The sequence below is a fragment of the Lissotriton vulgaris genome, chromosome 3_2 (assembly GCF_964263255.1).
Source record: "Lissotriton vulgaris chromosome 3_2, aLisVul1.2, whole genome shotgun sequence".
NCBI classification, from domain to species: Eukaryota; Metazoa; Chordata; class Amphibia; order Caudata; family Salamandridae; genus Lissotriton; species Lissotriton vulgaris.
The window spans coordinates 288,203,208-288,230,495 of NC_141690.1; the positions used below are offsets into that span (position 1 = coordinate 288,203,208).

The following is a 27,288-nucleotide window of genomic DNA, read 5'->3' on the forward strand; positions in this document are numbered from 1 at the left end:
AACTGGGCGAAGACCTGTGTTTTTCCGCTCCTCGCGGACACACCTTGCCCCGCACGTGACTTGGGGGTGGTCTGGGAGCCATCTTCCTTTACTTATTTGGGAGTCCGTATCTATCACGAGGCCGCGGACCTATTAGAGGGCAATATTGGACGGTGCGTACGGGCGCTGAGAGGTTGTATGTCGTTTTGGGCATCCCTCCCCCTGACGGTATTAGGTAGGATTGCTCTGTTGAAAATGGTAACAAAAAACAATAACAAAAAACAATGTCCCACTAGGTATCAATAACAAAGACAATTCAGATTTTTGCATACAGTATGTATTGCAAGAAAGGAACACCAGGGAGTCTCAATACATTTTGTGAAAAGGTTGTTAATCACCAATTGCATTAAACACGGGAAGCACAGTTAAAGGCAGCACTGTACATGAAACCATCATGAAGCAACCCAACCACCGCTTAGATTGAATCAGCAGACGCTGCCTGACTAACCCAGGCATTCCACTTAAACGGAGGGATTATTTACCGCCCAGCGAGATCCCTTGACTCGCAACTCTCAGCCTCCAGCGATTCAGGCGCCCTACAGTTACCTGTAACAACACTCGTCAAATGCATACGAGGCTTTGGACCCACTACCTGGTGAATGACTGACCCCTGGATCCAGTTAGTGTACCTAATTTCCAGCACCCTAATTCAACGCCAACCCTGTCCTGAAGAGGATCCCGAATCATAGAGGATCGAAACGCCGTCGACAACAACAGCGCGATTTCACGGCGCACTACCAATAGGCTTATCACCATCTCAAATTGAACTTGTTCACTTGTATATATTTAATGTGAAAGCCTTTAATTGATTGTTTTTATCACTTTGCGCCGACCACGCTGTCTTTCACTTTCACTTGCGTCGTCACTATCACTGCGTCATCACATTTTCACCAAGTGCTATTTGGGTTGCTTCATGATGGTTTCATGTACAGTGCTGCCTTTAACTGTGCTTCCCGTGTTTAATGCAATTGGTGATTAACAACCTTTTCACAAAATGTATTGAGACTCCCTGGTGTTCCTTTCTTGCAATACGTACTGTATGCAAAAATCTGAATTGTCTTTGTTATTGATACCTAGTGGGACATTGTTTTTTGTTATAATTTACGCACCCAGTCCCATTTTGGTCTATGGGTTATACTCCTGTCTCCTTCACTCTGTTGAAAATGGTAGCGCTCCCACGACTCCTGTATTATTTTCGAACGCTGCCCGTTTGGATTCCTCAGAGGATCTTTCGGGACTTGCGGACGATGGTTATTGACTTCCTTTGGGGGCATGGCCGCCGTAGAGTGGCACTTAACACGTTGCTTCGCCCCAAGATTGAGGGGGGAATGGCCGTCCCTGATTTTGAGTTGTATTACCTGGCGGCGCAGCTTCAGGTTCTTACACAGCACGTGGCTAGGGTGTTCAGAGGGCCGGAGTGCGACCGAGAGTTGGGGATACAACGCCATGTCCTGGCCTATATCGTTATGCAGCGGAAATTGGAGCTGCGAGGCCTCACTATGGAGGAGCGGACGCTCAGGTCGTGCTGGCAGAGGAGTCTGAGGAGGGCGAAGGCGGCCCGACCGTATGCACCGGAGATACCGATAGGCATGTTGACTGCACTGCCGCACGGAGGCGATTGGTCCCCACTGTCGGAATGGGAAGAGTTGGGACTGCAAGTGGTGGGGGACCTGTATGTTGACGGGACCTTGGTGCCCTTTGGAGTACTGCAGGAACAGTTTGGGTTGCCGGAGGGGAGCTTCCTCTTGCATGCGGCGGTGGTGGCGGCCGTTCAGAAGCACTGGAAAGGGGGGCTCATTGAACCAGACACGACTATGGCATGCCAGTACGTAGTGATGGCCGCTGGCACCTTTAAGGCGGTGACCTGCCTACATAATAGGATGCTGCATGAGGGGCTAGAGCCGCTCCTGGAGCTGAAAGCGAAATGGGAGGCGAGCGTAGGTAGGCCCATTCTGGACACGGTGTGGAGCTATATTCTTAGGCGCACGTGGAAGGGCACGAGGAACGCGCGCTTCCAGCAGGTGCACTTCTTTGTATTACATAGGGCCTACTTGACTCCGGAGAAGATCAAACGGTACTTCCAGGTGCAGGAAGCGCGATGCCCGAGGTGTTTGGCGCCAGAGGCAGATATGGATCACCTGCTCTGGGGATGCCCGAAACTAGACGCTTACTGGGCGGAGGTAGGGGAACTCCTCAATGCAGTGACCGATAGGGAGGTGGAGTTTGATATGGCGGCGTGTTTGTTGCTCTGGTTCCCACACACCAAACACACTAAGGTGACAAGCAAGTTTATTGACCTAGGGCTCTTACTGGCGCAGCGAGAGATTACTTGGCACTGGAAGTCCAGGGAGGGACCGTCTGTGAGGAGGTGGACGAATGACTTGTTGAGGTGGTCCGAGTGAGAGAGTGTGCTCCGAATGAGGCAGGCTGTCAAGCTTGATAATGAAAAGACCTTGGAATCGGCGCGTGCATGGGAATTGATAGTGCAGGCCTTGCGTGATTCATTGGTGGAGGATGAGGACTGAATGGATAGGACTCAAGGACACCGCGAGGCTTACGGGCACGGAGGTATCAGCGGATCTGTAGTGAGACCCAAGCAATAGTCAGGAACATGGCACACACCATTAGCGGTTGCAGGCGGGGTGGGACTAGGGGTTGTTTAGGGGTTGTTGAGGGGTGGGCTAGGAGCCGGGAGGCAGATTGGATACGGCAACGATTCTGGATTGGGACTGCTCACTGGGTCTGTGGAGAGTGGGTGGATAGCGGGGGGCAGCAGGGGAGCATGAGACAGATGTGACGAGGCCCTCATAGGGAACGGGGAACGGGACTGCAGCGGCTCCGTAGCACTGAACTGGTGGACTAGGATGGCTGATGTTGGGGATAGGTTAGGGGTTGGGGGGGGTAAAATGCAGATACGTAAAGCGATTTCGACCATTGTCCCTCAGGGACGCTCACCATGATGTCTTGCTAATAACTGGGACACTGTGCCGCCCGGCCTCCGGGATGCGGGCTGAATGGCTGTGTATGATCTAAGCTCTTATGATTGATGTGGGGAGGCACCATGGGTGTACTGGTTGAGCAATTGTATGCAATGGTTTCGAATTCTGCAATAAAAACATATTTAAAAAAAAAAAAAACATGCCCAAGACCCAATTCTTCAAATATTTACAATTCCGTCATGCACTTGCACCGAGTCTGGTGAGGTGGGACCAGCTTCCCGAATTTAGCCCTGTGGAGGCCAAGCTCTTCATGGGAGATCTGGGGGATAAGAAAGTATCCAAAATATACCAAACACTTGTCACGCACTGCTCCTCTTCTCTACTGTCGTTGAAGGCCTCCTGGGAAACGGATGTTGGCCCTTTGGATGAGGATGACTGGAGGGAGGCCCTTGAGTCACCCCGGGGGGCTGCCATAGCTGTGCGACTCCGGTTCATACAGTTCAAATACCTACATAGGGCCTTATTACACTAGGGAGAGACTGTGGAGGGCTGGCCTCATTGCTGCCCCGGAATGCCTGCGCTGTGGCACTGAGAGAGGCACGCTTTTGCATACTGTGTGGTCCTGTGTGGGTCTGACCCGATTCTGGAATGGGGTGTGGAATTGTTTGTCAGAGGTGCTGGGGTGGGACCTTCCTCGCACACCCAGGCTGGGTCTCCTTCATGTCCTAGAGAATGTAGGTGGAAACATCTACAAGCGCCACCTTCTGCTGCTGGGCCTGGTCGTGGCCAAACGAGATCTGGCGAGAGCTTGGAAGAGCGACCGTGCCCCCCCCACTTAACGCCTGGAAAGCGGGCTTAGACTTCCTTATGGGGCTAGAATTGCCTGTGTTTGAGGCCAGGGGATGCCCCAGGAAACACTACAAGATTTAGAAGCGATGGGCGGACTACAGGGGGTTGACCTTGGAGCTCCCAGTTGATTTGGAGGATGTACAATCTGCCGATGGAGACCTCGGGGCCTCGGAGGGTACTTGATGCCTACTGTGCTTTATCTGTATACTGTGGTGGAAAGTGAACACGTGCACTGGGTTAGGGTGGGATTAGGAGTGGGTAGCGGGGAGGGGGGAGTTTATCTTTTGGGGTACTTAGCTGGGCATGGGGGTGTGGGAAGGGGGTGATTTAAGAGTTTAGGCTATATATACATCCTGTTACATGTATACCGTTGACAGCGTCCTCCTGATTGTGGAGAACTGTACATATGCTTTGCCTAAACTTTTAATAAAAGCAGTTGTGAAAAAAAAAACGCTCTGCCTATGGAAAAGCAGACCTAACTTAACTACCTAGTGGTGACGGCTACTGACATATCTTCACCCAACTATAACGTCTGTTTAACCTTCAAATTTTTTACAGTGAATTCATATAAACTTATGTACTGAATCCTCTGTAAGGACGGATAAGAAGTTTCTTACTGGTGCAACAATAGAGGGAGCACTCACTATTGAAAGCAGAGCATACATTTGTGAAATCTCTTACTTAATCTTAATACGTATGTCAATCACAAGGTATAGCCACAGAGCATTCATTAACTCATCTGGAAAAATGAGGATAAAGAGAACAAAATTAACATTTACAAATTTATTTTACAAAAATAGAAAAAATATATTTGCAACTCCATGTCATTGCACAATCCTAGTTTTGAGCTTATATAGGGGAGGGAGGAGCGGAAAGGGACAGGGCCCTCACTTAATTCAAATCTTCATAGAACACCCAAGGATAGTTCCAATATTTCAGAAAAAGCCACAAAAGGCCTGGACAATCTCTTTATAGTCCAAATTTTCTGTGAAATGAATCTTTGCGCCTGATACACTCAGGAATACTCTTGGAAGGAGCTTTGACCCATTTTGGCCGATTCTAATCAGGCCTCCTCAGGACTTGGCGCAAGGATTGAAATAATGAAAATTTAAGAGTTTAATGGTGCGGTACAGTTTAGCCACAGCGTGCTCATTTTAAGGTGTGTTTTTGTTTGGTAAAGCCTCATGAGTACGATCGGAATGCAGTTAGTCCTCCCATCGGTCTGGCCTTTATGAATCCGCCCAGTAGCACTTTAATTGTCCTGCTATGTCGATTTCTTTTAATGCGTGTGAATGGATCATTAAAACTGTGACCGTACGCACATTTTCATTTAAACCACTTTTAATCATCACGTTACGATGTTTCCAAAGTAGAATGACTCTTAATTTCATTCTCTTCAGAAAAGGTCTTTTCAGGACACAGGTTTTATTAGGGTCTACATTGTTTCCTAATATTCCACAGTGTGCTGCTTCAAACAAAAATCCAGTAGGGTCATCACCACCAGTTATAAACACAGGGAAAGAAAAGAAAAAGAACCATAAAGTGCTTCTGGGTTGTCTTATAGTAAGATTAACAGCTTTGTGGCTGATTAGGAACAATACCTGTGGTCATCTTACCATCTGGTCTCTTTCTCACTTCTTTACTTTGACACACAGAAAGCGATTTTGCACCATCCTCATCAGTCACTGCAGCATGGGAGCCTAATGCAGGTGCGTGATCGGACAGAATATACAACTATAAGTAATTGGATCAAAAGGTCTTGAAAACAAAAAGACAAAATATTGATAGGGTGCATTACACCAATTGTTGTGTCTATGCACTTTTTCAGAAGCACAGCAGACTCATTCAGATGGCAATAAGCAGAACTGACATCTGACATGACTTGACGACATCCAGCCGCTTAGGCACAACCTCTGCAGGACAACAGCCAAAACTAGAGGACTGAATTTCGACTTGTCAAGTAAAGGACCACATACCTGTACAGCAGCTGTACGATGTACACTCCCCTAACAAGTTCTATGATAGAGCAGGGACCCATAGCTCTGAGATGTCTGACACTAACTTAAAATGGCATTAGGAACCTTTAGTGGTCGACCCGAGGCTATGGAAAATCCTCCCAGATTTCTTTAACAGTTTACCTTTCCAGAGTTTAGTAAGAAATTGAAGACCATTACATTTCAGCCACGACCTTTACCTCTACTGCTGTGTGATTTATATATGTAAATGCCCAACATCTTAACCCCTCCACAGCGGGGGTAATGCCCCCGCTGTGCTGGGGGGCAGGGGGAGAGCACAGCGCCCCGGTGCTCGTGACAAGCTGAGCTGGTCACGCAGCACGGTGGCGCTGTGCTCATGACGAGCTCAACTCGTAAGGACAGCGCCCGTTTTTAAGAACGTTCAGCCCAGCGGGGGAATTAGCCCCGCGTGCGAGCGTTGCGCGGCTCATGACGAGCTGAGCTCGTCATGAGCACAGTGCCTCATGACGAGCTGAGCTCGTCATGAGCAGTGATGTGGTTAAAGCCCACCCTTTTTAGTATTTGGAGACACAAACTATATTTGCTCACTTTAAAAGTGACAGTAGCTGTCACTGTGCTTGGCAGGTGAACAGAACGGAATGTGACCACAACATCTGTAAGCAGCTTTAGAGAGTGTTATCGCATAGTAAATATAAGGCAGTAGAGATGGAAATATGTACAGTGAAATGCATGGTTAGGAGTAGCATGGTAGTAAAAATGAACTAGTAACTCATGAATGAGAATAGGTAATGACATTAGAAAGAGAGGCAAGTGTGCAAGATATTCTGCAATGTACATATAGTTGTGTGCCAAATTAAGACCGGGGTAATTTATGAGGCAGAGACTGGAGCGATATATTCTTCACCCTGTGCCCTTTTATCCAAACTTTAGTGATGCCCATGTAGGGTTTTCTGATGCCTCAGAAGCTGCTGCTTAGCAGAAAAGCTTTCCTCACAAAAAGGACATGTAAAACAAGTCTCTTTGGTATGTATTCTCTGATGTATCACAACACGAGAGTTGGTAGCAAATGTTTTCCCACACACAGAACACAGAAAGGGTCTCTCTCCTCTGTGTCTTTTCAGATGAAGCACAAGATGTTGCTTTTCAGTAAAACGCTTATCACACTCGGTACAATTAAACCTTTTTTCTCCAGTGTGGATTATTTGGTGCACCACAAGTGTTTTCTTCTCAGCAAATCTTTTGCCACACTCAGTGCAAATAAAAGGCTTCTCTCCTGTATGCACCTTCTGATGACTTATAAGATTTGCTTTCAAAACAAAGCTTTTTTCACACTGCAAACAAGAGAAGCGTCTTTCTCCGGTGTGAATTCTCTGGTGATACATGAGATTTCCCTTAATGGTGAAGCTTTTATCACATTCAGTGCATGAAAACGGCCTGTCTCCCGTATGGCTTCTCTGGTGGACTTCAAGTCTTGACTTGCTAACAAAACTCTTACCACACTCCGAACATGTCAGAAGACCCTCTCCTGTGTGGAATTTCTGGTGCTGTAAGAAGCCTGCCTGAGAGGTGAAGTTTTTTCCACAGTCAGTGCATGAAAAGACCTCCTCTCCTGTGTGGACTTTCTCATGGTATCGAAGACTTATCTTTTTACGAAAGTTCTTCCCACACACGGAGCAGCTAAATGATTTCTCACCTCTATGGCATGTCAGATGATATTCAAGATTTCCTTTTTGGATAAACGTCTTGGCACACACAGTGCATGCAAACGGTCTCTCTCCTGAGTGGATTTTCTGATGAGTTAAAAGATTTCCCTTAAGACTAAAGGTTTTGCCACACTCGCTGCAAGCAAAGGATGGCACTGCTGTATGGGTTTTCTGATGCTGTGAAAATTGCTTTCTCAGAGTAAAACCCTTTCCACATTCGGCACATGTAAAAAGTGACCCAGTGCGGTGTATCTTCTGATGCTGCTGAACTCTTGTTTGAGATGTAAAGTTCTCACCACACTCAATGCATGCAAAAGTTGGCTCTTTTGAGTGTTTTTCCATGTGGCTCTGAAGATGTATTTTTTTAGTAAAGGTTTTCCCACACTCAGTGCAGGTAAATCGCTTCTCTCCTGTGTGAACTTTTTGGTGTGTCAAAAGATTACCTTTCTGAGTAAAGCTCTTACCACACAGATTGCAGGTGAAAGGTTTCTCTCCCGTGTGGATTTTCTGATGAGTTATAAGGTTTCCCCTAAGCTTAAAACTCTTGTCACACTGCGTGCATGTAAAGGAGGGTTCAGGTGTGTGGCTCTTCTTATGTTGTATCAGATGTGCTCGAAGCATAAAACTCTCTCCACACTTGCTACATGTTAAAGGAATTGGACCTGTGTGAATTTTCTGGTGACGCTGGAGGCTTGTCTTATAACAAAATGTTTTTTCACATTCTGTGCATGCATAGGGTTCTTTCTCCTCCATTTTCTCCATCTCCACTTCGTCACCTGGTGAATGAAAAAATGAATACAATTATGTGATAATTTGCTGAAGAAATAAAAAGATTTAGAAGCGATCCGAAAGAGAGAATGGCAAAAATGTTCATGTTAACCATAAATTAGACTAAAAAATTACTCTGCAATACATTCAGTTATATTTGCATCTTTAATATTGATTTGAAGCATTCATGAACAGAGGTAGGTTAAGTAGCATTTCTCTTGACTTACTATCACCGTCTCACAAATTGGATCTAGTTGATCCATGGACTAATGTATCCATTACTGAGCTCTGTGTTTTACTCAATGGACAAAGCGGGTCCACTCAAAGTGAGCCAGATACAATGGTCTGGGGCAGACAACATATTTAAGCAGGATAGAGAGTTATGTCATACCAGAGTCAATATTTAGTGTTTTTTTTGGCGAAGTCTACAAGGAATGTAAGTATGGCATCATTCACTGTAACCTCTTCTGCAGTGGTTTATTTGAACATTTTATTTAACAAAACACATGTTGTGGGCAGCGCAGAGCTGTTCTTTTGCAAGTCACTTCATTTTGGCTGTGTCAGATGTCTGCTTATTAAATTAGTATTCTGGAACAACCAAGATAAACAGCTATAATTGTATTGTCCTATCAATGCAAACATTGCTTTCGCAACCGCACTAGCTGACTGGAGGTGGAGGAGGAGTGTAGCTGTGTGTATTTCTAAGGGCACGCCGTCTGCTGGCAATGAGTCGAAATCCCAAGAAGCCATTCTTCTGAGTTTACACATTAAGGACCATTAAAGAGGGCGACACTAACACTTGCTATTTACAGTGTTTGAAACATAAAAGTTCAGAATGATGGGCAACATAACAATGTCATTTTTATTGTTAATATTTGCTGGTTCCCCTGGCCTCCAATGAAAACTCAGTTGTGGGGCACATGAGTACCTGCTTGTATATGGCTTTTTTATAAGACACATGGAATTTTATTCACAACGTCTAAGTGATTATAACAAGATTTGCAAAAGGCCACATACTGCTGCAACCGGTTTGTGTCGATTCTCTCCTTTAAAGAGGAGCATCAGATGCATACGGTATGTAGCCTGCAGTGCACATAAAAGCCTGTATAATATTTTTGGGTTAACCAAAGATTTGAAAGCCTTTTGATGATATTGAGACAAAGCTTGTGTACAGGTTTAGGAAAGGTGCACAGAAGTTACCTGTGTTTCACAGGTTTTCTGTGTACGTAAATCATGTAAACTTTAAGGCTGTAAGGGATTTCAGCAATTTTTTTAATTGAAAATTCAACATACACTATTTGATAAATGCCATCAAAAATATCAAAGGTTCCTTTTTTTTTTAATTCAGTATATTATAGGGGTTGAGATATGTTCAGGAATATCCTACACATGTGGCTAGATACTGAAACAATTATGATCTAAATAAATGACCTCATGTCCTGGAGGGATCACTTTCTCATACCGCTCAGATGACATCACCTCACAAACCACCCTCCACTATAGGACGATTACGGAAAAACAAAACGTAAAAGAAATGGAGTTGATGGACCCTGAAATACAGAAATATAACTGATCCCCCTCATAACTTCCCATCAACCAAAAGGAAAATGGAAGATGCTGTTGATCAAAGATGAAATGAACAAAAATAAAACACTCTGTTTATTCTTATTTAAAATAGAACATATTGAGAAACCCACTGGACAAATCATGCATCCAAAAACTCAGCAAGAGTGACATATCCACCATAAGAAGAAAAAAATCTGAAAGGGTAGCTACTCAGTCAGGATCTCAAGGGCCAGAAATCTCACCAAAGACTTCCACAAAATATTCAGAGCTCTGCAATTCTGAAACGTCACAACTTCCAAATTACAAGACATTCAGGAACTTCATGTCTGAATGCATTACTGCCGATGCTCAAACACTGCAATCCTGTCTCTGCAAACCATCAAGCCCTCAGTCTGAACCCAAGGCAAGAGAAGATCTAAAACTAAACCACCCCAAAAACAAATACACGTACATCTTTCAAGCAATTTTCATTTCCAGCCCAGTATGAGGCTCACCATCGGATCGATGCAAGCAACAAAATCTCCAACAAAATTCAATTGTAATCAGTTGCAATATTTACAATTAACATTATGCTCAATTCCTTAACTATAGCGACGTTTACAGCAAAGCTCAAGTTCTCTCACGTATTTACACTAATAAAGAAGAAGCATTGGCAAATAAAATAGGTCTTGCTTTTGACAGCTAATGGCTTTGCCAGTTGCTTATAGCCACACCGCACAGCATCTCTAAAGCATCCGCATCATTTTGTAGGCGAATGCAGCCACATGCACGCACCTACAAAATGACTCAGGCACTTTTTTGTTTGTTTTTAGTTTCTGATCCGACTGGATCGGTAACTAAAAAGATAAGCGTTTTTTTAAGTGGGTGGGGGAGCAGACGCATTGCCTGGCAGGTGAGTTGGGAGGAGCATGGAAGCAACAAGAGGAGGGTGGGGATCACAGCTGTAACACAGAGAGGGTGGGGATGACAGAAGCAACACAGGGAGGATGGGGGTGGGGGGCAGCAACAGGTGAGAATGAAGGAGGGCATAGGTGGGGTAAGCGCTCGGATGCAATTGGGAGAAGGACATGGGTAAGAGGAACAAAGAGGTGGAGGGGAGAAGCAGACATGTGGGAGAGCTACACAGTACAGAGGGAAAGAAGTACAAGAAGACAGCACGAAAACACACACACTCATGTAGTGTTTAACACAAAAAAAGAAGTTCTTGAAAAGCAAACAGTGGAAAATGCAAAAATATCCATTTAAAAGATATGTAAAGAGGCAATGCTCCATGGCAGAGACAAACACAATATTGAAAAACTCTGACACGAATAAAACACTGACAAAATGGGTGGGACGAGTAACGCCAACCAATGGTAAGCAATGGGCAGGTTCCAAGCCCCCGTATGTTCTTGATGAGCCTCATTAGGTCTCGACAGGCAACGCATGTGCAGTCAGTAGGCTTCGACCCAAAAACAGCCATGACACAAGCGGACCCAAATAACTAAAGGCCAATATCAAATGGCTCTTTCATTCGAAACCTGCTAGAAAGAGGAGCCTGCATCAACATCCTCCTCAAAAACAATAAACCATCATGATAACAAACAGGCTTAAGCTTGAGAAAAACACAAAATCTGCCCTGATCTCTATTTGTCACCATCTAAAAACCACTGTGAATGGTGCACCAGCATAACTGTTCTTAGACCCACCGTCTGCATTTGGCAGAGTATCACCACTCTCTACCACACCAAGTAGGAAGAATCACCATCAAAGGAAGCATCTTGGACTAGACAGACTCCCACTTTACTGACTGATGAAGCATAATCTCTGTGCCGCCAGTCACTTCCCACAGCATGAAGGCAGGTGTGCCTCGAGGCCTGATACTACAAGCTATCTACAGCTCAAGACAAGGCGATTGGCCTCCAGTAACTACACTGAGTGCTAGCAAACCACTTTAAGAGCACTGCAGCCAATCCAGAGATTCTAAAATGTGGAACCTGTCAAAGCTGTGATCCTTTGAGAAACTGGCCCCAGGGTCCTGGGATCCTTCCGACAACGTAATGAGAAGTGTAACATTTAGCAGTTGACAGACTCCATCCCCTCCAAAGGCTCTCAAGTTACCCAAGTGACACAGAGTGCATTTCACACTATGTGGACGATACGAGGTATCAGCCCAGATTTGTAAAGCAGATCAGAGATCAAGTAAATACGCCCATCGTTAGATTACGACTGGATTAAGCAAAAGAACGAGACAAAGGAGCCTCTCCATCAGTTATGATATGGCTACAAAAAATAAGAATGCAGCAGCAAGAGAACGTCTTCACCCCATCAATGGGATCACACACCGCTTGCCTTTAAAGCCCTTCCATGGCTCCCTGTTGCCAGAACACCTATGCCGAAGAAACTCTGGATTCAGATCCGGTCAAAATGTCAAGGCTACAATATTTCTAGGAGGAAAACTCAGAGATTTGCAGAAAAGGACACTGCAGCCAAGAGTGGCACCACAGCTAATATCACTGCCTTCCAAGTGGAGAAGTGTGGCTCAATGGTTAGAGCGGCAGACCCTGATGCAGAAGGCTGGCCCAGGGCCAGGGTTCAATTCCCGCCTCGGCGGGTCTTGGGCTTAATTTTCTTGGACCTGATAATTCTCGCCTCGGTGCCTATTCTAATCATGGGTCCCACTCTGCGACTCTGGGCAATAGCTTGCTTAATCTCCACAACGGCCCCAACAGCGCAGAGATGCCTGGCTTCACCTTGGGGGTGCCCAGGAGTGGACATTTTGCAGGGAAAAGCCAGGAAGAGTTCCACAGCGGTATGCGTTACAGCGCCAGGACACCCCAGATGGGGTATCAGTGCACTTTACCAGTAAAAATTACATTTACATTACATTCCAAAGAAGGCATTAAGTGGCATCACTTTATCAGTGTAATTGTCAAAACCCTGAAACATGTTTTGGGCAAGGATAAAAGCCACAGCCACCTGAAACTCAGTAGGATGGTGAAGGCCTGACTCTTTCCAGAAATGGAAAGACCAGACCCACTAAATATGGCTTGGCACGATAGCTGCAAAACTGCCCTACATCAGTACTGGCGAACATTATGCAACATTTGCTTCGGTCCCACTAAGATCCTCTAACCCACCAGGCCACTAAGAAGGATCATGTTGAAATTCCTGCCAAGAGTCACTTGATGAGTGGCACCATAGATGAATAAAAAAGTCAGGACCAGAGGGGTTGGCAGTTGCCAAACAAAATGAGAAATGGTTACGTCGTTACGAGAATACATTTTATTACTACTAATTATTATTATTATTATTATTATTATATGAAACTTGTAGCGCGCTCAGCTTACCCGGGGGCATCCCGGCGCGACAGACCAAATTCTTCCGTAAAGCTGGATAATTTGTGAAATAATTCACAATATACCTTCATCCACGTACCTTGCGTGACTGAATTAGGTGAAATTCTGCAACACCTCTATACCCCAGATTGAGGTGTCACTTAATGAACCCCCTGATTGCATGCCAGGCTGCACGACGACCATGGCAGTTTGGAACAAACATATGAAATCCTTTGCATGACCGTATCTACGATCAGTTTTAAAACATTGGTAGTTCTTAACATATATATGATCGCTGCACAGCAGGTCCTTTATGATCCACATAACTCTGTGACAATCAGCATGGCAAACTGTCACGCCTTATGCTTGTTGAAGTTCATTGTGCTGTAAGCACCCCTCTAAGTAGCATGCAGCAGGACTGCAAAGTGATTGTGAAGGGGCAGAGCTTACCTCCAGGTCGCAGCGACCCCGTAGGAACGCCCATAGGGGCGACAACACTAACCTGCAGCCAAAACCGGCTACACCTCTCTCTGTCTCCCTGCAGGTACCGACAGCATCGCCGGAGCCCAGCGGACCGGAAACGACCTGGATTGACCCCGGAAGTGCAACGGCCACTAAAGGACCGGAAGTGACCCCGCCTGACCCCGGAAGCCTTTCCTCAGCGACCCGAGTGGATCGTATAAAGACCGGCAACACAGAGGTGGAGTGGTTTCCAGCGGTGGACTCGTGGCAGGAGTTGTTGAGACGCGAAGGACCAGCGGCGGAGGTTGTAGGAGAGAGGACGCGAGGAGAGAGCGGAGAAGAGGAAGAACTGTGGTGCGAGGATTGGTGGCATCCTCAGGAGGTGGCTGGAAAGCGGCCGTAACTCGGATGAGAGTTACGGCGGGGCACGTGAGTAATCTGTTACCATTCTCCGTGTTTTCCCCACCCTGTGTAATTAGTGTAAATAGTGTAAATCTTGTACAGATATCACGCGCACCCGCACTGTATAATATAGTCCCCCTACACTGTATGATACCTACCACCCCCCCCCTCACGACAACCACTCTATTCCGAAGCCCCCCCTATACTTTCCCTTCTTCCCCTACCCTATCGTCCTCCCTCACGGTCTATTTCCGTCCCTACACTCCCGGTGCCGGTGACAGTCATCTGAGTTCCGTGTGCTTTGGAACTAACTGCCCTGTGTCTTTCTCACTTACCTCCGAGGGACACCCCAACGCCCGCAACCAGGAAGGAGATCCCCAGCCCGGCAGAGGAAGACCTACCTGTGTTCTCCTCATCGGACCCCCTCTCGAGGACCCGGAGCAGGACCAGCAAGCATTGTACCCGGACACCGTGCCCAAGGATTTGACTTCCTCTGTATCTAATAAAATCCTTGCTAACCATAGCACACTACATTCGGCCTCCACGCCTGTTATTCCGGCCCGCACACCCCCACACCCCACAAGTGGTGTCAGAAGTGGGATCGCCCGGAAGCATGGAGGCCGCCGTCAAACAGCTGGCCGAGGGCCAGGAACTCCTCGGCAAACTGATGGAGAGGTTTCTGAAGACCGCAGAAAATGACAGGGGCCAATTGCACGACGTCCTGAAAGGGCAGGGCACAGCCCAGGACCAGGCTCTGGAAAAATTGACCACCGTCATGGGGCAGCAGAGACCAATGGCATCGTTACCCTCGGTAGTCCTGCAGAAGTATGTGGCTGGCGAAGATCCAGACTTTTTCTTCACCAACTTCGAACGTCTCGCTCAGGCCGCTGCCTGGCCCGCGGATCGATGGGGCCATTACCTAGGACCCCTACTGACAGGGGAGCTGCAAGCAGCCTATCAGCAGGCCAACATCCAGGGACAGACTCCCTATGCGGATATAAAAAAATGCATCTTGGAACGTCTGGGGATAGATGATGAAACCTATAGGGTTAGACTCCGCCAGGCCAAGGAGGGACCCCAAGAGAATCCCCGGGCATTGTCATTCAGGATACAAGACTTGGCCGACCGATGGCTCAAACCAGCAACCTCCAGTAAGGCTGAAATAATGGCCAAGATATACCTAGAACAATATCTGGCTGCCCTGCATCCCGCTACGCAGAAGTGGGTCCGCCAACATGCCCGTTTGACTCTTGACAGTGCTGTCGAAATAGCCAGTGCCTATAATCGAGCACAGGAAGGCCAGCGGGTGAGGGAAGAACACCCAGCCCACCTAGGTCGGGGCAACCATCCCCGGCCAACAAGACCACCTCCGGTGCAAAGAAAACCAGAATTAGCCCCACTGATGCCTTATCCGGTCATGCCAAGACCACCACCACCAGGACCACAATGTTACCATTGTGGTGGATATGGACACATTGCCCGCATATGCCCTCAGAAAGAGGAACCCATGGAGATTGGGTTGACGAGGAATTATGTGTGTCTCACCACCGAAACAACCCCTCCACCCTTCAGGTGTCCAGTACAGATCGATGGACAAAGGATGATGGCACTTGCAGATACCGGGTGTCGCCACAGTGTTTTGCGTCCCCAAGAACTACCTCACGCCGTGGGACCCGTGACCGGGTCGGTGGCCATCAAATGTGTCCACGGAGACACCAAATGTTACCCGACCGCACAAGTACGTGTACAACATCCTACCGACCCAGGAAGCTTGTTGACAGTCGGTTTGGTTCCCAACCTACCCGAACAGGCAATTCTAGGGAGCGACTATAGTGGTCTTCCTCATCTCCTCCAAGACACCACAGACTCTTTGAAGAAATGGTGGGCAGAGGCTCCCTTCTCCCGTGATCCCCCTGCTTCTGTCGAGATACCCAAACCCTTGAAGACCAAGGCCCAAAGGAAAAAGGAAAAGAGGGGGTTCGCCCTGGCCTGCCCAGCACAGGTGGACCCTCATCCGTGGGAAACCGATCGGGAATTCAGAGCCGCCCAGCAAGAAGATCCAGTGTTGCAGGATGCTTGGGGTCGGGCACTCCCCGATGAAGACCCCTTACACGTAGGTCCCTACTTCTTCATACGGAATGGACTCTTGTATCGGAAAGGAGGAGCCCAGGCCAACACTCAACTGGTTATCCCGGGGTTGTTTCGTGAGAAAGTCTTGTTTCTGGCTCACAGTCATCTGTTAGGAGGGCATTTCAGTGATGAAAAGACTGGAGAAGCGATCCTGGAGAAGTTCTACTGGCCCGGCGTGTACGCTCAGATTAAACGCTATTGTCGGGAATGCCCGGTGTGCCAAAAAACCAGCCGGTACCGACCACCGAGAGCTCCCCTACACCCCCTCCCTCTGATCGATATCCCCTTCACTAGGGTGGGGATGGACATTATAGGCCCCCTGTTGCCCTCCAAGAGCGGCTGTAGGTATGCCTTAGTAGTAGTGGACTACGCCACCCGATTCCCTGAAGCAGTGCCTCTCCGTCAACCAACCACCCAGAACATAGCCAAAGCGCTCATTGCCATGTTTTCCAGGGTGGGGTTTCCCCGGGAGATTTTAACCGATCAAGGCACCCCCTTTGTCTCCTCCCTCATGCGCCAAGTCTGTTCCAAACTGGGGATCAAACAAATAAGAACATCAGCATACCACCCCCAGACGGACGGCTTGGTGGAACGCTACAACGCCACGCTAAAGACCACCTTGAAAAAACTTTTGGGTCTCGAGAGCAAAAGGTGGGAGGAATTGCTACCTTTGGCCCTTTTTGCCATCCGGTGCAAGGTCCAAAGTAGCACGGGTTATTCGCCCTACGAACTGCTCTATGGTCGCGCCCCCCGAACTCTTTTGGACATGGCTCGTGAGGCCTGGGAAGCCGAACCGGATCGGACCCGTCCTCTCCCCGAATACGTCAACAACCTGAGACCCATTTAGGAGAGATCCGAGAGATTGTGAGACAGAACTTGCTGGCCGCTCAAACGTCTCAAAAGCAACAATACAACAAAGGAACCACACTCCGGTCCTTTGTTCCCGGGGATTTAGTCCTGTTGCTCCTTCCCTCCTCGGACCATAAGTTGCTAGGACAATGGCAGGGTCCATTCACCGTCACCAGACAAGTGACTCCCGTTACATACGAAGTCCAAATAGACGTCACCAGGGGGTCCACCCAGATATACCATATCAACCTCCTAAAGAAATGGGAGGGTCCTCGTCCCGTCTTGACTGGTGTTAGCCCCCTCCCCTTTGAATGCTGCTTTGATACAGAGCTATCTGAGAGCAAGAAACAGGACCTCTGCCAGACCTTGTCCTCCGTGCAAACCGTGTTTTCCTCCCTCCCAGGACACACTACAGTAGTGGAGCATGCCATCCATACAGAACCGGGGAAAATAGTCAGGCAGCGTCCGTACCGTGTCCCAGAAGCCCGAAGAGCAGTCATAAAAGAGGAAACCAATCAAATGTTAAAGATGGGCATCATTGAACCCTCCCGCAGCGACTGGAATTCGCCCATAGTCTTAGTACCAAAACCCGATGGTTCTACCAGATTTTGTATTGATTTTAGGGAGGTAAACAAGATCTCAGCCTTCGATTCCTACCCCCTACCTCGTGTAGACGAGATGGTCGAACGCATCGGCAGGGCTCAGCATATAAGCACCCTCGACCTCTGCAAGGGATACTGGCAGATTCCCTTGAGAGCCGAGGACAAACACAAAACAGCATTTTCCACCCCAGAGGGACTGTTCCAGTTTAGAGTTATGCCCTTTGGCCTTCATGGAGCCCCAGCAACATTTCAACGGGCCATGAATCAGGTTCTACAGCCCCACTCCCACTACTCTGGTGCGTACCTAGACGACATAGTCATCTATAGTGACACCTGGGAGCAACATCTGTCTCATGTACGAGCAATCGTAACCTCCCTAGGTGCCTCTGGCTTCACCATTAATCCCTCCAAGACCACGTTAGCTGCCCAAAGTGTGAAGTATCTAGGATACCTGCTGGGGGAGGGACATATCCGGCCACAAGACAGTAAGGTCAGGACCATCCAAGACATTCCCTTTCCCCAAACTCGTAAAGATCTCCGAGCGTTCCTAGGTATGCTGGGATATTACAGGAGATTTATACCTAACTTCTCCCATACTGCAGCCCCCTTGACGGATCTCCTAAAGAAAACAACGAAAACGGAGGAGATCCTCAAACAACCGACCCCCTTGTTGTTACAGGCCTTTCATCTCCTCAAACATTCCCTGACATCGGAACCAGTACTGATGAGTCCTGACTATTCCAAGCCCTTTATATTGCAGACCGACGCGTCTGACCAGGGTTTGGGGGCGGTATTGTCTCAAAAAGATGAATCGGGGGCGGAAAAACCCGTTCTATATCTAAGCAGGAAGTTGTTTCCCCGTGAAACCAATTATTCAGTGGTAGAGAAAGAAGCACTCGCCATTAAGTGGGCAATCGAAAGCCTCCGGTATTACCTGGAGGGGCGGGAATTCATTCTATACACAGATCATGCCCCTCTTGAATGGATGGCACGTAACCGGGGTAACAATGATCGAGTACTCAGGTGGTTCCTCTCTCTCCAACCCTTTCGCTTCCGAACATTACATCGGAAAGGGCTGGAACAGGGTAACGCAGACTATCTCTCCCGGTATCCACCAAACCTGACCCCTACAAGAAACAATCCTAGGGAAAGGGGATGTGAAGGGGCAGAGCTTACCTCCAGGTCGCAGCGACCCCGTAGGAACGCCCATAGGGGCGACAACACTAACCTGCAGCCAAAACCGGCTACACCTCTCTCTGTCTCCCTGCAGGTACCGACAGCATCGCCGGAGCCCAGCGGACCGGAAACGACCTGGATTGACCCCGGAAGTGCAACGGCCACTAAAAGGACCGGAAGTGACCCCGCCTGACCCCGGAAGCCTTTCCTCAGCGACCCGAGTGGATCGTATAAAGACCGGCAACACAGAGGTGGAGTGGTTCCCAGCGGTGGACTCGTGGCAGGAGTTGGCGAGACGCGAAGGACCAGCGGCGGAGGTTGTAGGAGAGAGGACGCGAGGAGAGAGCGGAGAAGAGGAAGAACTGTGGTGCGAGGATTGGTGGCATCCTCAGGAGGTGGCTGGAAAGCGGCCGTAACTCGGATGAGAGTTACGGCGGGGCACGTGAGTAATCTGTTACCATTCTCCGTGTTTTCCCCACCCTGTGTAATTAGTGTAAATAGTGTAAATCTTGTACAGATATCACGCGCACCCGCACTGTATAATATAGTCCCCCTACACTGTATGATACCTACCACCCCCCCCCCTCACGACAACCACTCTATTCCGAAGCTCCCCCTATACTTTCCCTTCTTCCCCTACCCTATTGTCCTCCCTCACGGTCTATTTCCGTCCCTACACTCCCGGTGCCGGTGACAGTCATCTGAGTTCCGTGTGCTTTGGAACTAACTGCCCTGTGTCTTTCTCACTTACCTCCGAGGGACACCCCAACGCCCGCAACCAGGAAGGAGATCCCCAGCCCGGCAGAGGAAGACCTACCTGTGTTCTCCTCATCGGACCCCCTCTCGAGGACCCGGAGCAGGACCAGCAAGCATTGTACCCGGACACCGTGCCCAAGGATTTGACTTCCTCTGTATCTAATAAAACCCTTGCTAACCATAGCACACTACATTCGGCCTCCACGCCTGTTATTCCGGCCCGCACACCCCCACACCCCACAGTGATCTAGTGTCAGGTACACGGAACATAGGACCAAGAACGACTGAGGCTTCTTGTCTGCACATCCCACTGTCTTTAACCCTTTCGCATGCTCGACTAAGTCTGCAGACCTATGGTGGCTCTTACTGCAAGAATACGATGGCCTTTAAGATGCTGTTGCTGAGTTCAACCCTCCACAACACTTATTCTGGGGGAACTCTCTAGAGCTGCAGGGTTGGCTTCCTAACCCCGATAGCAATCATCCGTTCAAGAATCTAGCGCATGCAGTACTTGTAGGTTACATCAGTCCCATTCAGGGACACAGTGGCAGTCCAAACAACCTTTGATTTGTTACTAACACATTCCAACATGGCACGAAGAACAGGGACAAGGACGTTAAAATCCTCAGTCTAGTGCATTAAATATAAATGGGAACCACACAGAATACAATAAGGAGACCAGTTAGGTATGGTATGATCAGCGAAAACCAGCAGAACCCTCCTAGCATTGTAGTGAGCTGCTCCTAGCATCCCAGTGCCTTCACGCGACCTCTGAACGCTAGATAACGTTGGCGCTACAGCATTCCGTTGTAAATCCTGTCTTTGAGTGTGTCTAGATGGGCTGCACCGCAGGCCTCTGCACAGTTCGCTCGGTTGTTCCTTACCAGAGCTTAGCAGGGAAGTGAACACGTGTGAGTACAGCCAGGATCGCCTTCAGCACGGATCCTGGGATAAGAAACCGTCTCTCAGACTGGGAATGACTGCATCAACCATCTGGTGGGATCTCTGGCAATCAATCTGGGGGAGACCTCTCCCAATCAAGGGCCAGAGTCTGGTGTGTGAATAGGGCTTGGGCTCTGATTCTCCCATGTTTTCGAAATAGCCCAGTGCTTGGTGGCACTGCTTCTGCTACTGTACAACGTCATCATTGCCACAAGTGCGTCGGATCTGTCCACATGTTTACATGGGAGTAAGGAGCCTTTTGTGGAGGATGGCAGTGACTAAACAAAATGGAGACTATCGTGATGTTCACGACAACCATGATTGCTTGAACTAATTTACCACATATTCTGTGAAGATCCGCTCCACTGTCTTATTCTTCTGTCCCAAGTTGTACCAGGCTGAGTTACGCAGCACCCCTGAAGAGCCCTTACGCTCGAGAACCTCCCCTGATAATGAAGTATGTCCACCCTGAAGCTTCTGTAGGACTGTCTCATCCACCCCCTCTCTCCCCTCTCCCAGGCTGAGTCCTTGGTTCACTCAAGGTTTCTGGTGAAGGTCATGCATCAACTTGGAGCCTCACTTTTCTACATCTTTTATTATTACTTGGAAAAAGCGTCCTGGATTCAACCAGGCACATGAATGATCCTGTCATTTTCACCATCTTTGGGGAGGGTGAGTGGTATGCTCTGACCAGATTTCTTGCAAAGACAGAACATTTAACAAGCATTTGCAATGCAATAGGTCTCGCATTAGGAAAGTTTGAGATATTGGTCTTGTAAATGACACATTTTGTATTTATGTGTTGGTTTTCATATAGTGAACTTAATAGCTTTGTCATTTACAATGCCAATAGTTTTATCTTTTGCAAATGTGACATCTATAGCATTTATAATGCATTATGTGTTGTATTTACATGACTTAGATGTATTGATATTACAAATAACAATAGCTTTTAATTTTTTTAAATAATTAATACTTAAATAAAAGTTATTGTAATTTATAATGACAATAGCTTTAACTTTTGTAAATAACTTTTGTGAAGATTGTATTCAGTGTATTTTATTGTGACGAAAATCCAACAGAAGTGAAATATTAACATATTTTTATGACATTTGTAAATAAAGCTTGAAACATTGATAGAACATATTTGAACCAGTTGTTGTTGAATGGTTACACAGATTGATGCTGTGGTGGCGCTGAGTGATGTTGAGTGATGCTGTGGTGATGCGATCAATAGATAGATAGATTGCGAGAGATAGAGGGAAGGTGATAGATAGAGGGAGGCCATAAATAGATAGTGTGAGGGCGATAGATAGATAGATAGATAAATAGATAGATGGATAGGAGTGAGTGCGATCGATAGACAGATAGAGTGAGGGCGATAAGTGTGGCTCAATGGTTAGAGCAATTATTTCTTAGAAACAAGGGAAACCCAAAGGATAGCTAAGAACCATGTGTATAACTACGTTATAGGGAACAAAGGTTCCTAGCTCATTTAGAGTCATCACAATACAATATAGATCACAATGGAAGGCTATATGTTATGGTTTCCTTACCCAGCCGGGCAAGGAGTTTAGTCCAAAGAAACAATGTCGATTAGACCAAAAAGAAGTTGTAACCAACACACAGGGCTGATCTAATTTTAATTTTAATTTTAATTTTAATGCATATTGTGTCACGAGTCACCCTTCACTTTTCTAAGCATGCCACTATCGCCCTTATACCTTTCTCAATAGCGCACAAACTTGCTGCTCTAAGATACCCACTCCAAGATGGCAGCCATTGCTGCTTCACCAAACTCGCCATTTAAAGATGGCGCCCGTACTAACAGTCCTGTGACTTGTTAACGGGACTATGAATAACTCCCGCGCACCATGAGGAAGGAACCGGTAATCTGACCGAGGTTCCAGACCAGACGCGAGCCGCATTCCCGACTCGGTAAGTCAGCCCGACCCTAGAAGCCCTCATTTCTGTGGCCAGTCCCTGAGACGCACACTGAACCATTTATTAATTATTTTTAGCGCCCGAGCCCCACACTGATGGAGCCAAGCTTGGACGGCCATTGAAGCCCTACCACAGCGACCCCGTTTTCCCTCTACCCATTGAGGTACCAAGGTAGACCACCGCACTGCTATATATAGCCCGGTAGACCAAAAACCTTTCTCACTATATTACTTATAATGGCTTCGCTTTTGTAATTATTTTCAGCACGCGAAACCAAATGGAAACGGACTACTGGTTTTTTACTTAAAGAACCCTCAGTGTAACTGGATCCCCACAAGGACCATTAGGGTCTACTGACCCCGGGTATGATTTACTTTATCATACTTTTTATTTTTAAACTTAGTTTCTAAGCACACAATTGACGTTTAATCTTTTTTGTGCCTAGCTTGACCTGACGCCTGAAATGAATATCTAACACGGTCAGCGCAACCTCGTTGTGCGACATACCTCTTAACTAAGAGAGTCTACCGAGAATTCCCGCGAAACCAAAAACCTCATCAACAGAGGTAGGAGTGGAACTCACCCCTTTGGCAACATCAGAAGTAGACTCCCCTAGCATTAATTCTGGCGACCACCTTGAACACTACTCACTATCACTCTCACCATGAGCTATATTTATGGCCCTTGTCCAACACCCACATCCACTCACCACTATAGGTCAAGTCAATCACTGTCACCACACAGCCCATTCCTAATCGTACCACGCATGTCACAGCGATTCCGAATGATCTCAAAGTAGTACTTGTTGTGTTTACTTAGCACGTCCACCCTTCACAAGTCACAAATTGCGATTCCGGATGTGTTACAAAGATAACAGACATGTGAGAAATACTTCTTAAGTGTACTCTTATAAATCTTAAATTTTTTTTATTTTCTTTGTTTCTCCTAACAGGCTTTTACTTTCAGGCATATTTATTTCTAAGACCTGATGATGATCCCATTTAATTAACTGAGCAATAGGGATCGAAACGTCGACACCCTTGAGTTGACATACATTTACGTTATTTTTGATAAGAATGTGTATGTTCCACTCCAGGCGATACTGTTATTACTCCTAATTTTCCTACAGTGCCCTGTTCTGCTCCTTGTTCCTTTGCCTGAAAACACACCCCTTTCACTCTACTATTATTCTCTCTCTCTCTTTTCTCTCTGTAGTTTCTGTAAGACTTTCCGAAAGTGACCCTAATCAGGACATAACTAAACCTTTCATATCTATTTTACAACATCTAGACAGCAAAAGACTGAGATCCAATGATTAAAGCGGAGGTGACACCAAAGTAGCAGGAAGCAACAATATAATTTATGGACGCATTACCTCAGCTGTTTAATCTGGTGTGATCTTGGGCATGACAGCCTTCAGCGAGCAAAGCCAGAAGCGGCGGGGGCAGGGGAGCGGATTCCTTTGAAGTGTATGAAGTATGATGCCGGCTGCAAGCAAACCAGCATGAGTGCGGAGAGAGGCCAATGGTGTGCGATGTGCACGCGCATGCACACATGCACTGTAGGCAATTCGCATTTGGGTGCCTTTTTGAGAGCTCTTACTTAATTCTCGCTGAGAACGCATGCGCGTTCGCTCAGCGAGACGTAAAAACCTCCAAAGCGCTTGCATAAGGAGATCACTAGTGCGCTGCGCGTCTCTGCCTCTTTTAAAGTTTCTTCATGCCGAAGAGCGTTTCTGGTTTTCTAACCATAGCATACAATTACTAAAAGGGTTTCAAGGAAGTGTTGACTTAAAAATAAAACAGACTATTCAGATGGCAATGCCTTCACTATTGAAAACACGCGTACAGCAGACATTAACATGGATTCTGAGCTCCGCTAACTTGTCCCAAAAGCTAGAATAGCACATGACACCACTTTGAGCTTTTGTGAGTAGGTCCCTAAGAAGATATACAGTTGGCAAGATTAGAAGACATCTATAGTGTCACATAAGAGGTTAAACAACACCCTACCCTTCACATGCAGCTAGAGAAAAGTGATTGAGACTGGGCACTCTGCTACCTTCCACCGAGGCACAGTGACTGGAGGACCAAGGCGCCTGGGCACTCTGCTACCTTCCACTGAGGCACAGTGACTGGAGGACTGCGGCACCTGGGCACTCTGCTGCCTTCCACTGAGGCGTAGTGACCGGAGGATCGCGGTGCCTGGGCACTCTGCTACCTTCCACCGAGGCACAGTGATTTGAGGACTGCGGCGCCTGGGCACTCCGCTACCTTCCACCGAGGCACAGTGATTTGAGGACTGCGGCGCCTGGGCACTCCGCTACCTTCCACCGAGGCACAGTGATTTGAGGACTGCGGCGCCTGGGCACTCTGCTGCCTTCCACTGGGGCACAGTGACTGGAGGACCAGGGCGCTTGGTCACTCTGCTGCCTTCCACAGAGGGTAATGAAGGAAGTAACAGTTCTGAAAATAACGCAGTCTTGGATGTCATGCAGAAAAGTCCCCTCACATTGTCTGAAGGCCGACGATGTACAGAGGCAGCACTGATCACCTGTAGTAACTTTATGTGAGTGGTGTGTGGTTTTATCATGAGAATCACATCTGGCATCAGAACGAGCCTGTAATAAAATAAAAAAGAAGAGTTGAAAAGAACGGCTGTCCCACCTTTCACGTTGACAGTAGTTACCTCTCTTAAAGAGCACTTCATAGCAACCATCTGAGATCTCCACGAGTTGTAATGTTGAAGAGCGGCAGCTCCAGTTTTAAAAGAGACGCCTCTCCTGTAGCAGGAGCGGGTTCTAGTCCTTGCTTGCTTTTGGGAGGTCAGCTCTCACTGGACATGCCACACATCTCGGATTCACGGAGCCGCTCTCCACCTGGACATTCTCCCCTGCTTCAGGGCCAGGCAGACTTCTTCCCTCTCTCAGCACGCAGGCTAGCTTCTACGTGCTTCAGGACAGATTCACAGCTCCTCAAGTATAAATTACAGACTTCAAGGGATGCCCCTCACCTCTTGGAGGCAAACACCTGAGTACTCTGTGGTTCCTTTGTCATAAAGAATTTGAAACTGTAACAAGGAGGGTGGTTTTCGTTCCACTTTTACACACAACTTCTAGACAGGTTATGTGGAACTCAAACTGAAGAACCGGGTTGGGGTGATTCTCCTTTCAAGTGTCCTACTCAGGCAATCTCCATGGACAGCATTTTTTCAGGGTGATGCTTCTCACAGCACAAAGCCCTGGGCGGTCTCTAACCTGGAGCCCCCACAATAGAAGCAAAGAGGTTCGGGATGTATGCAGCTGGCTGACATCAGTCTAACTAAATGAGTAATCGGGGACAAAAGGGCAGGCTTCTCCTAAAAACTTCATCTTCTCTCACAACTGAGTCTGCAACCCTAACCCTTACATTCATCAAATACCTGAGCTAAGGACCACTGATCTGCAGCTCCATGCTCACAAGACTTCTGATGGAATTTCTGAAGGTAGTCCTGTCTCCATCCTCCTCAGTTCAGTGTCTGAACCTGCTCCCCCAGTTACAGGAATGCCAGCGATACACTTCTATTGCTTGGGAGCGCAGTCCTCACCCTCTTTCTGGGGCTAGACTAGACCAAAGACATCCAAAATGAATCCATCTGGTCTCCATTACTCAGGCTCCCTCTTAAAGAACTTCAAATCATGGATGTATTCCATGCACAACACATGCAACAAGGATGTCAGAGCAAGGGCCGGAGCATGTACGTACTAGCGGAACCTTATAGAAGACCATCAATAGGCCTCACTACCAGCTACACACATAAAAAGGTGTGGTTACGCTATTGATTTATTCTAAAAACATGGTACGCTGCCTCCACCGTTCTCTGGCCACATCCAGTACAGGGAGTGGTTGTCCATCGCCCACAATGAGGTTATGCTTATTGTGCCCTTCAGGTCACAGGACAAGTCTAGGACCTCATATTATCAGGCCTAGGCCCCTGCACACATATTTAGATTAGTGTGAGGCCAGAGCCCAAATGAAAGTCTGTTAAGAAAACACAGGTTAAAGTGAGTGTTTGGGTACCGATTGAAAAGCCAGTACAGAAAGGGGGTGCAGGAATGTCAAAACCCTTAAGAGTTGTCAATCTTTTTACCAACGTAGTCACAACAGTGTGATATCCTAGTCACCTGTTCCTAGGTGACTGGATGCCACTGGTTCCAGAATGTTGGGGTGGTGGGGCATTTACAGAGTGGAGCAGACGAGAAGTTGTACCTGCCTGTTCTCTTAAAATAAAGCTCTTTCTAGCCAGGTCTGGTGACTCAGTGGACTAATGCGTCCATTGCAGGGGCCTGTGTTCGAACTCATGGTCACAGGTTCCAATCAGCCTTTCATCCATCTGAGGTCGATACCATTGATTTGGGTAACAATGAACATCTGTTATTCAGCGCCAAGAGACCTCTGGGTGAACATGCGCTTTACAAATACACATTATGTTATGTTATGTTTCTTCTGGTTACTATGCCTCGGTACTTCTTACACAGAGGATTCTACAATTTGGAATCTTAAACGGGTGGTTGTGTTCAAGGGAAATCTGGTTCGGTGCGAGCCTGACAATTGTGACCTGACTGAAGAGCATAACACCCCACCTCGGTCAGTAGATCCATTAGGAAGATTCATCCACCAGCTAATTTAAGAGATTTTATTAATTATCAGTATTGCGTAAAGTTTTGTGGGATTTTAAGATGCAAATACTGTCTATTTGTGAATGTTTATCTTTCTTTGAAATGTCTGTGGATTGGAACTTATAATGTTGACATTTGAAGGGGAGTGTATTATTCATTTCGACTCTGTTAAAGACTGCCCCATCAATGTGTGAGAAGGCACTGCACTCCC

At 47.3% G+C, this 27,288-nt stretch overlaps 1 protein-coding gene across 3 annotated transcripts in view; it reads right to left on the reverse strand.

Moving 5' to 3' along the window:
* Nucleotides 1–4,595: 4,595 nt before the first annotated feature.
* The window catches only part of LOC147725711 (uncharacterized), a 69,199-nt gene continuing 46,506 nt past the window's right edge, over nucleotides 4,596–27,288 (reverse strand). For 2 of the 3 annotated variants that reach the window (XM_086964398.1, XM_086964399.1), the window contains one exon: nucleotides 4,596–8,282. In XM_086964398.1, coding sequence (XP_086820524.1) covers nucleotides 6,730–8,282 — 1,553 coding nt within the window. In that variant the 3' untranslated portion in view covers nucleotides 4,596–6,729. The remainder of the gene's footprint in view (nucleotides 8,283–27,288) is intronic. The other variant, XR_015309803.1, reaches the window with a different exon arrangement.